This window comes from Colobus angolensis, unplaced genomic scaffold (genome assembly GCF_000951035.1).
Source record: "Colobus angolensis palliatus isolate OR3802 unplaced genomic scaffold, Cang.pa_1.0 Scaffold211, whole genome shotgun sequence".
Classification (NCBI taxonomy): Eukaryota; Metazoa; Chordata; class Mammalia; order Primates; family Cercopithecidae; genus Colobus; species Colobus angolensis.
Window position 1 is genome coordinate 345,786 of NW_012115278.1, and position 11,891 is coordinate 357,676.

The 11,891-nt window shown below is 37.0% G+C and overlaps 1 protein-coding gene across 1 annotated transcript in view; it reads left to right on the top strand.

Annotated features, from left to right (window-relative positions):
* The window catches only part of LOC105512432 (LIM domain only protein 7), a 194,271-nt gene that overhangs the window by 89,220 nt on the left and 93,160 nt on the right, over positions 1 to 11,891 (top strand). Inside the window, exon 3 of the mRNA XM_011942886.1 lies at positions 9,258 to 9,327. Coding sequence (XP_011798276.1) covers positions 9,258 to 9,327 — 70 coding nt within the window. The remainder of the gene's footprint in view (positions 1 to 9,257; positions 9,328 to 11,891) is intronic.

Here is an 11,891-nt window from a genome sequence, read left to right on the forward strand (position 1 = left end):
CGGCACTCACTAGTGAGATGACCCCAGTACCTCAGTTGAAAATGCAGAAATCACCGGTCTTCTGTGTCCTTCGCGCTGGGAGTTGGAGACTGGAGCTGTTCCTATTTGGCCATCTTGCTCCGCCCCCCCCTATTTTTTTTATTTTTACAAATGCGACTGTTTGCTGTGGGACACTCAGATGATCATTTTAAGTCATTGGGTAAGATAGAAAACTTTGTCACTTTGTCATTCCAGCCAAGAGAGCTCTATCTTTTTTGTTGGAGTTGTAGATCTCCACCCATACATACAGTGCCGGTGACATGGGTAGGCCCCCTGGGGCTTCCATGCAGTGCTCCATGGGAAGCCCAGAGGCTTTCATGTAGTGGGAAAGGCTTTTATTCTTAGAGGTGTTTCTGGTTTTGAATTTCCTGAGGAGGACAGTTGCTTACATATAGCATTCCAACATGCCAACACTATTTATTGACCCTGATCTGTTTTTATAGCCTTTTGAAATTTAGTGAAAACTGTTTTTCTTCATTTTCAAGTAATACAAGCTTTGAAGTTTCCATGTTACATGATAGCCCAGCAATAGGCAAACAATGGTGCAAGAGTTCAAGTTCATAAAAATGAATATAAAAATTTTAATATGTTTTCACTTAATGGCAGTATTTTATGGTTGGTATTTACATGCCTTCTTTTTAAGCATCATGGTTCATTTCACCTGTGATGTAATATCTATATCTAGCAAAAACACGATTTTTTGTTTCAAAGAAAGAGCATATCAAGATGAAAGTCAGCTTGGCAAACATCAACTTAAAAATTCACTTCAGTTATGGTAGACACACTCTAAGGACTCATTTGAAGTTTTGCAGAAGTTTTTTAATATTGTGGCCTCAAAGTTGAGGGTTGAGATCCCAGAGGGAGACTGATAATATCACTCTCATTTACCTGAGGGATTGAGAGGAATTTAGTAACGTTACTTCATAGTTAAATAGTACAGGAAGCCAGATCTCCCCGTTAGATTCCTTTTGCTTTCTGTTGTTTTTGTTTTGAAGACTTTTTAAACGAACAGTTTTGAGTTCACAGAAAAACTGAGTGAAAGGTACAGAAAGATCCCATATTCTCCATGACCCCACTCATGCACAGCCTCCCCCATTATCAACATCCCCCATCAGAGGGGTACATTGGTTACAAATGATGGACCTACATTGACACATCATCATCACCCAGAGTCTATCGTTTACATTACAGTTCATTCTAGGTGTTGTATGTTCTGTGGTTTTGGACAAATGTATAATGACATGTACCCATCGTTATAATATCATCCAGAATTGTTTCACTGCTGTAGAAATCCTCGGTGCTCCTCCTGTTCATCCCTCCTTTACCTGTAACCCCTGGCAACCACTGATCTTTACTGTCTATATGGTTTTGCCTTTTCCAGAATGTCACATAGTTGGAATCATACAGTGCGTAGCCTTTTTAGATTGGCTTCTTTAACTGAGTAATATGCACTTTCTTCCATATCATTTTATGGTTTGATAGCTCATGTCTCTCTCTCTCTTTTTTTTTTTTTTTTGAGATGAAGTCTGGCTCTTGTCCCCCAGGCTGGAGTGCAATGGTGCGATCTCTGCTCTCCACAACCTCCGCCTCCCGAGTTCAAGTGATTCTCCTGCCTCAGCCTCTCGAGTAGCTGGGACTATAGGCATGCACCACCACGCCCGGCTAATTTTTGTATTTTTAGTAGAGACGGGGTTTCACCATGTTGGCCAGGCTGGTCTCGAAATCCTGACCTCAAGTGATCTGCCCCCCTCAGCCTCCCAAAGTGCTGGGATTACAGGTGTGAGCCACTGCACCCGGCCAGCTTATGTCTCTTCTGTGCTGAATAACATTCTGCTGTCTGGAGGTTCCACAGTTTGTTTATTCATTCATCAAATGAAGGCCATCGTGGTTGCTTCCCAGTTTTGACAATTATGAATAAAACTGCTATAAACATCCATGATGTTTGGCCCTGTGTCGCATCCAAATCTCATGTCAAATTGTAATTCCCAGTGTTGGGGGAGGGACCTGGTGGGAGGTGATTAGATCACGGGGGCGGGTTTCCCCCATGCTGTTCTCGTGATAGTGAGTGAGTTCTCTCCAGACCTGATGTTTTAAAAGTGGGTGGCACTTCCCCCTTCACTTGCTGTCTCTCTTTCTCTGCCACAGTAAGACCCGCTTGCTTCCCCTTTGCCTTTCGCCATGATTGTAAATTTCCTGAGGCCTCCCAGTCATGCCTCCTGTTAAGCCTGTGGAATTGTGAGTTAATTAAACCTGTTTTCTTCATAAATTATCTAGTCTCAAGTAGTTCTTAATAGCAGTGTGAGAATGGACTAATACAATCCGTGTGCAATTTTTTGTGTAAATGTAAATTTTTAGCTTCTTTTGGTGAATACCAAGGGACATGATTGCAGCATCATATGGTAAGAGTATATTTAGTTTTGTAAGAAACTGCCAGACTCTTTCAAAATCTCTGTACCATTTTGCATTTCTACCAGCAGAGAATGAGAGTTTTTGTTGTTCCACGTCCTTGTCAGCATTTGGTGTTGTCTGTGTTCTGAATTTTGACCATTCTAATAAATGTGTAGTGGTATCTCATTGTTGTAATTTGCTGTTAACATATGATGTGAAGCATCTTTTCATATGATTGTCATCTGCATGTCTTCCTTAGTGAAGTATCTGTTAAGGTGTTTGGCCCATTTTTTAATCAGATTTTCTTGTTGACTTTTTAAGAGTTCCTTGTATATTTTAGAAAAGAGTCCCTTTTCAGATATGTCTTTTACAAATATTTTCTCTCAGTCTGTGGCTTGTCTTTTTATTCCCTTGACAATATCTTTCACAAAGCAGATATTTTTAATTTTAATGAAGTCCAGTGTGTCAATTCTTTTTTATGAATTGTGCTTTTTGTGTCATATCTAAAAAGTCACTATCAAACCTAAAGTCTCTAGACTTCCCCCTATCTTTTCTTCTAGGAGTTTTAATAGCTTTTGGTTTTATATTTAGGTCTGTGATCCACTTTGAGTTCATTGTTGTGAAGGGTATAAGGTCTGTGTCTAGACGCCGTTTGCCTTTGATGTGACATTGGGAAATTTTCTACTACTCAGTGAAATCCATTAGTGCTGTAATTATTGAGGGTCTCAGAATAAGAGGTATCTGCCCTGAGACTACTCAAGCTTTGCTAGACTTACTTCAGGATGCTTCAAACAGAATGGTGAGGCTATATGATAAAGTTCCATCATAAGAAAGTGATGACTATAAATATTGGTACTGACATTGTGGTTCCACACACTTTCCCATCTTAGCATTTACTGTTAACTTTTATTGTGTATTGTAGGTAATTCAGCAGTATTCAAAATTACTACCATAGAAATTCTAGGAATTAAACTTCCATCAATTTTACTAGCAATCTTTGAAAAGATTAGAGTGATCATAAATATTTATATTGAATGCTTTTAGACTTTTAAATTATATATGCTGGTTATTTTACCCATAGAAATATGATTACTTATTTTAAAATATTGCAGCTTATGAATTTAAATAAAAGTTAATAAAATTTTAGTAAGGCATTTACTTAATTAAGATAACCAGTCCAAGTTAGTATGTCTGATAGTTCACTCTTTTGATCATTGTTGACAATAAGTGGAGAATATCAAGGTTTGACTTCTCTGGAAACAAAAAAATACTAGGGAGGGGTGTTGTTGGTAAAAGCAAAAAATTTCTAGCATTTGAAAGCAGAGGTAAAATGTTTAAAAATTTCTTTAGAAAGAAGATAGAGATTTTGAATGATTTGTTTCATATTTCACAGAAATATTTCTGCATTAAAAACTGGGCAGTGGACTTTAGTAAATATTTGTAAAGCACCTATGAAATGCCAGGTTTTTTTGCTAAGTGCTAGGCGATGCTGTTTGGAAAGGGAGAGGGTTGTCTGTGCCTCTAGTAGCTGGACTGTCTGTTTGCTCTGCTGCCGATCCCAGCACATTGCCATATTTAGTGCACATTAAAATGCTTAATAAGCACAATTTGTGTTTAGAGGAAAAGCAAGCAAATGCATTAATACCATATAGTGGATAAAACAAAAATCATTGTTTAAGATAGGCACATAGACCAATAGAACAAAATAGAGAACCCAGAAATAAAGCCAACTGCTTACAGCCAACTGCTCTTCCACAAAGCAAATTAAAACATGAAGTGGGGAAAGGTCACCCTATTCAACAAATGGTGCTGGGACAATTGGAAGTCACATGTAGAAGAATGAGATTGGATCCTCATCTCTCACCTTATACAAAAATCAACCCAAGATGGATCAAATACTTAAATCTAAGTCCTGAGACCATAAAGATTCTGGAAGATAACATTGAAAAAACCCTTCTAGACATTGGCTTAGGCAAAGACTTCATTACCAAGAACGCAAAAGCAAATCTAACAAAGATAAATAGATGGGACTTAATTAAATTAAAAAAAACTTCTGCACAGCAAAAGAAATAATCAGCAGAGTAAAGAGACAACCCACAGAGTGGGAGAAAATCTTCACAATCTATACATCTGACAAAGGACTGATATCTATAATCTACAAGGAGCTCAAACAAGTCAGCAAGAAAATAACAATCCCATCAAAAGTGGGCTAAGGACATAAATAGACAGTTCTCAAAAGAAGATACACAAATGGCTAAAAAGCATATAGAAAAATAAGGCAACATCACTAATAATCAGGGAAATGCAAATTAAAACCACAGTGTAATGCCACCTCACTCCTGCAAGAGTGACCATAATCAAAAAATAAAAAAAGAATTGTTGTGGATGCAGTGAAAAGGGAACAGTTTTACACTGCTGGTGGGAATGTAAACTAGTACAGCCACTATGGAAAACAGTGTGGAAATTCCTTAAAGAACTAAAAGTAGATCTACCATTACTAAGTATCTACCAGAGGAAAATAAGTCATTATATGAAAAAGATACTTGCACACCCATGTTTGTAGTAGCACAATTTGCACTTGCAAGAATATGGAACCAGCCCAAATGCCCATCAATCAATGAGTGGATAAAGAAAATGTGGTGTATATATACATATACCTTGGAATACTACTCAGTCATAAAAAGGAACAAAATGGCATTTGTAGCAACCTGGATGGAATGAGAGACCATTATTCTAAGTGAAGTAACTCAGGAATGAAAAACCAAACATCATATATTCTCACTCATAAGTGGGAGCTAAGCTATGAGGATGCAAAGGCATAAGAATCATACATTGGACTTTGGGGACTTGGGGGAAAGAGTGGGGAGTGGTGAGGGATGAAAGACTACATATTGCATACAGTGTACACTCCTCAAGTAATGGGTGCACCAAAATCTTAGAAATCACTACTGAAGAATTTGTTCATGTAACTAAACACCAGCTGTTCCCCCAAAATCTGCCAAAATAAAAAAAAAAGACATTGCTCTTCAATTTGTGAACATGTAATACTTTTATTATGTCTTCAAAAATTTAGTTACTAATAGAAGTTTGATAATGTGAGGATATATATTTAGAAAATGCACGTGACAGAAAGATATTAGAAATATGTATGCATGAATGACTAATAAAATAATTCGCAGGTTAAAAAGTTCATTCAGTGTATTGATATGTTATTCCATGTCATCTTCCTTGTTCATTGTGAAAATCTTTGGAAATAGGAGCTCAAAAGGTGTCCATAAATTTTGTACCTCAACTGAAAAGCTTTCTGATAAAGGGAAAAATGAGATTGGGCATTTAGAACTAGTTTCTGGACACTATTAGAAATAGAGCATCAAATTCTAGTTCTCACTAAAGCTTTTATAACTGAGCCAGACATTATATTGAGCTTTATGTACAGTTTTCTGAATTTCCTCTCTGAGTTATGTTTAAAGTGGGTTATATTCACTGATAAGGCTTTTGAACAGAGCCAGCTCTCTATTATCTGTCGTCGTGCAACTCCTTTGAAGGGAGTGGACAGTTTGTTTGAGGGTGAGGGAGGGGAGTAAGAAGAAAAGGGAGGAGGCAACTTGAGAGATGTCTTAGTCTGTTTGGGCTGCTGCTATATCAAGATACCATAAATTAGGTAGTTTATAAACAATAGAAATTTGTTTATCACAGTTCTGGAGGCTGGGAAGTCTAAGATCAAGACACTGGCATATTTGGCATGTAGTGAGGACCTGCTTCCTTCATAGACAGACTTCTCACTGTAACCTCTTGTGGTGGAAGGGGCAAGGCAACTTTCAGGAGCCTCTTTTATGAGGGACCTAATCCCACTCATGAGGGTTCTACTCTTATGACCTAATCACCTCCCAGGGGCTCCACCTCCTAATACTGTTACTTTAAGGGTTAGGATTTCAAAGTATGAGTTTTGGGAGGAATGCAAACATTCAGATCCTAGCAAGGGATGAGCTGAGGGAGATGGAGAGAAATTGCCGGCCTTACCTGTGAATGCTCTGACTTGGGAGGTGTCAGATTACTAGGTGCTTCCTTCTGGTTTTAATTCTACCAAAAGAGCAAGCCCTCTGATGCACTAACCAAGCATATAACCAGGTTTAGGCTCTGGCCTAAGGAAAGGCTTGGGGGAAGAGAGAGATAATTCAGCCTAGGGCTAGAGGGATGGAACAAGGGGATACAGGCTGATAAAATGGCTCCTTGAATGATTCTAGGTCCTAGTACATAGAGGTATCTGGAAGGTTATTATGTTATCTGCATCTTGAATAGAATCAGTTACCTGAAGCCAGTGTTACCTTAGGAATTCCATATGTGTGATTGAAGAACGCTTATTAGGCAAAGAAGTTCTATTTGTAGAAGAGAGTATTTCCATAGATGACACCTGTTTTTGATTTGACATAAGGCTGTGCCCCATTCCTCTAGGCAGACTTAAGTTTCACAGAAGTTTAGATTTTATGAGACCCATGTTTTCCTCCTTAGAAGAAATACTTTAAAAGGCTGTCCTTTAATTGTATATGAAAATAATTTTTGATGATTCAAAATTTAATTGGGTGTTCAACATTTGCCAAGACTATATGTGTCTTTTCTCCATCTTGTAGTCCTTAGAATTGTAACTACTAACAAAAGAAAACAACATTTTCCTTTAGTGACTCAACTTTTTAGAGGCTAGTTTGTGTGTTACTCAGAGTATTGTTTTTTCCTCAGCTTATTTCCGTGTTTGCACATGTACTTGAAGGTTTAGGGTGGAAAAGGAATGCTAATCCATTGTGTGTCTGTCACTTCTAAGTAATAGCTTTGAACCTTCTGATGAGGGAAGTGTTAATTAACTCATAATTGGGAGACATCATTTATCTTTTCTATTCCCTTTACCTGTATCTCTTACTCCCCTTGGCTGACCCAATTGAGAGTAGGTTGTGCTATTACTAATTTCAGAAACTATTTTTTAAAATATACTTTCTCTTATGAAACCTGTAATGTAAAAATGATATGTGATATAAACAGGTAAACTGAATGACCTGGCCAAAGTCACCAGTGACTCAAATAGGTGGAGCAGAAACTTCTGACACTCTTCCTCCTGCCAGACTTTCCTGACATTTTATATGTTTCCTCAGCTCATAATGGCCTCTAATTTATGTCCTTTAAAGATCAAATTCCAAAATACAAGTTATTGTAAGAAAGTCAGTGCTGAGCTAGTGGTCGCAAACTGCAAATAATTTCTTGATTTATATTTTCCGGAATTATGTTCCTATTCCATAATACTGCAGTTACTAGTTCTTCTATGCATTGCAAGAATGCCACCAGTAACAGAAATACAGAAATACCTTGTTAATAAGGAACAACTAGGAGAATTAATTTGCAATTATTATTTCTTATAAACTTAATTCATTTCTGGCTTTTCAGCTAGTGATTAAGAAAAAGCTCATGTGGACAAGAAGGGAGAAAGCTTTGCTTTCTACTTGGCTTTCTGTGTACAAATCAGAAATTAGGTATCATGGAATAATTGTTCTAGGAAATTGAGTTGGGAGAATGGTATTATTAGCTATATTAACTAACTTGTCTAATCTTTGTGTGTAGAAACCATGAAAACAGTAAAACATCTTTTGTTCACAAAATGAGATCTTCATAGCCACTGTTTTGTAATTTTGAATCCTGTTGAACAACATTCTGTAGGTTATTAAATCAAGACTTTTATCTTTTTTTATTTTCAGCAAACTCAAGTGTATATATAAGTCTTTGGAATGTTGAAGGAGTGACATTCCACGGGTTTCAGATTTTTTTTTTTCTGCCCATTGTGCTAAGGAGACCAGTAAATTAAGAATGTTTAATGATTTCTTCTTTATTTGCTTTCTTTTTGGAGCTCTGTTATAGAATAAAAAATTATTTCTTGTGTGTGGGTTTTTGAATAGGAAAATCAGTTTCAAGATACTGTTCTCTGACAGTGATTAATGATTAATTAACCAAGCTAACATTAATAGAAAAGCATTTTTATAGTATTAAATTTCTACACGACCTGGCAGAGTGTCAGTGAACTAAATCAATAAAAAAGAGTTCATAATAATCTAGATTTAGAAGCAAAATTGTACCAAGTTTCAGTTGTCAAAGCTGAGTTTCTTTTTTATAGAGTATGGAGACATAGATATCTTTGCCGTATCTTTCATATTAACTTAAACTGATTCTGTTTAATCTAAAATACTAGATTCTGAGGTAACTTAGTTAATTTGGGGGAGTTGTGGTACATTGAATTTAATGTTTGCCCAGTCATTCTGCTGTGGTAATAAAGCAATCGATTATGGACTTGAATGAGTTACCAATAAAAACTAGTTGACTATTTGTATGAGTCCACCTAACCTTTTAAATGTGGCAAAATAATATGATTTTGAAGATACCTTTAAAAATGATCACTTTGGGAAAAACAATCAATGAAAACTATTAGTAGAAAATCGTATTCTTTGGGTGAAGTGAGACAAATTATAATGAAGAGATTCTTAAACTGGCAATTGAAACAGAACCAAGTGTTACTTTTCTTCAATGTGAAACTAGCTCTTTGAAGGATGGTTTTGGATATGTAAGTGAGTCTGTGTCCACACATAAAGGATATAGACTACGGAGGACTGCTCACCCTTGTGTGTGCTGCTCTTCTTTGTCTCTAGACTTGATGTCTTGGTTATTTGCTTTCTGATGGGCTATTGGCTCTGTATAACACATTGAGGGGAGGGAATAGTGATATATGTGATTTTTGAGAATGCTAAAAAAACTGATATTGGCATCTTTTAATTGCATCTGTATTTGTTTACTTTCAGTTTGATTAATAAGCTTAAACCTGGCGTCATTAAGAAGATCAATAGACTGTCTACACCAATAGCAGGATTGGTAAGTAGTAAATTACCTTCACAGCTAAATTTATTGGTCTTTGAAATGTAAAGAGGTGGCATTGGAAGGTTTTTGTATCTGCAATTACCATTGAAATTAGGTTATGGTTTTTTTTGTTGAAGCAAAGTGTGTTTGGTGATGTCTTCCTTTTATCTGTAGTTCCTTTCTGTTTCCCTTTTGCCTGGAGGCTTTTATTTTATTTTTTAATTGTTTGTTTTGATTTTTGTGCCTTCAGACTTCATATATTTACATTCTTGGCTTATTTCTTTTACAAATTGCCTTTGCTCAGGGTCACCTTCTTCTGAAGCTCAGCCCTCTGTGAGCTGTTTGCTGGCTACCACAATGGTGGCTCAGACTGCGAGATGTTCACCAGTTGTCATGTTTCTGCCATGTGATGCTTGTGCATTGCCCTCAGCCAGCACTTAGACCCTAAGTGCATTTCCAAAATAGTCAAGGCCTGCTAGCTCTGTTACTTTATGTAATAGATTTCCCACCAAAGTCCTGTGTGAGGTTGCACAAGTCTCTGTCTTCCTCTTTGCTACAGTAATATTACCCATAAAATGAGTGTGATGGTTCTGTAGATTCTTTCTAGCTTTCAAATCAGGATTTTGTGTATAAAATATACCCCACACTGTCCCAAGGTAGCTACTCAGATGGGTAAGACATTTCAGAGGACAATAATAGTGTGGGGCTCTGTCTGTGGAAATAATTTACAATCAAATACAAATGATGGATAATTTTTAAAATGTTAGAAATCCTTAAAAATCAACACAATAATGGAAGTAAGTTAAATCAACTTCAGAGAACTCTAAAGTTTAAGATAGCTAATAATTGGAACGTAAACACAAACCTTACTATTTTTAGACTATTCATGCTGTTTATAATGCATTCAGGAAATTTCTGTTTGACCATTCGTGTGTTTACAGATGTTAAAGGCATGAGTAATTAAAGTTAGCAATACCAACATTTCTGGATTTGCAGAAGTTATGAAAATGTCATTAAATTCTTGATAGGGGTGTCGGTTGCCGAGTGTTCCTCAGAAAATATCTGTCTAGGAGAGAAGGAATGGAAAATTGTTAATAATTTTATTTGAAAATAAAATATACGTAAAATTCCCAGAGCAGCTGGGCTCAAATATTAGTTCCTTCCTTTCTACCAAGTTGCCTTCATTCTATATCTATCATTAATAGGCAGCTGACCTAATAATTTTATTGGTTTCAAATTTGGTTAGGTTAAAAATATTATGTATATATATGTGTGTGTGTGTGTGTGTGTGTATATATGTATATATACATACACATAGAGCTGTACAATTTAAATATTTCTACCCAAGTTTTATCCTTTACTTTTCTAAAAATCATTCTCATGCCATGACTCTATTTGTCGCACCCCACTTACCCCCTCTTCAGGAGGAGAGGGGAGGTTTGTAGGACCCTGGAGCTTGTGAGCCCTTTCCAAAAATGGGACAACACCTAAGATTGGTGGGTTCTGTGTGTCTGTGTACACACACACACACACACACACACACAATTTTCTACTGGTAATACAGTGAGTCAGAAGAGGTTTGTTATTTAAGGAATAAAATGAAAAAAATTTAGTTTTTGAAGTCTTTTTAAATTTTTTTTGAGATGGAGTCTTACTCTTTCACTAGGCTGGAGTGCAGTGGGGCGATCTTGGCTCCCTGAAAACTCCACCTTCTGGGTTCAAGCAATTCCCCCGCTTCAGCCTCCCAAGTAGCTGGGACTAGAGGCTCAGGCCACCATGCCCAGCTAATTTTTTTTTTTGTATTTTTTTTCATTAATCTTTTGCATTTTTTAGTCACTATTTTATTTAGTTATGCTCTGATCTTTATTACTTCTTTTCTTTTTCTTTTTCATTATACTTTAAGTTCTAGGGTACATGTGCACAACATGCAGGTTTTTTACATGTGCCATGTTGGTGTGCTGCACCTATTAACTTGTCATTTACATTAGGTATATCTCCTAATGCTACCCCTCCCCTGCAACCCCTCCCCACAGTAGGACCCGGTGTGTGATGCTCCCCTTCCTGTGTCCAGGTGATCTCATTGTTCAATTCCCACCTATGAGTGAGAACATGCAGTGTTTGGTTTTCTGTTCTTGTGATAGTTTGCTGAGAATGTTGATTTCCACCTGCATCCATGTCCCTACAAAGGACACGAACTCATCCTTTTTTATGGCTGCATAGTATTCCATGGTATATATGTGCCACATTTTCTTAATCCAGTCTGTCACTGATGGACATTTGGGTTGATTCCAAGTCTTTGCTATTGTGAATAGTGCCACAATAAACATACGTGTGCATGTGTCTTTATAGCAGCATGACTTAAAATGCTTTGGGTATATCCCCAGTGATGGGATGGCTGGATCAAATGGTATTTCTAGTTCTAGATCCTTGAGGAATCTCCACACTGTCTTCCATAATGGTTGAACTAGTTTACAGTCCCACCATCAGTGTAAAAGTGTTCCTATTTCTCCACATCCTCTCCAGCACCTGTTGTTTCCTGATTTTTTAATGATTGCCATTCTAACTGGTGTGAGATGGTA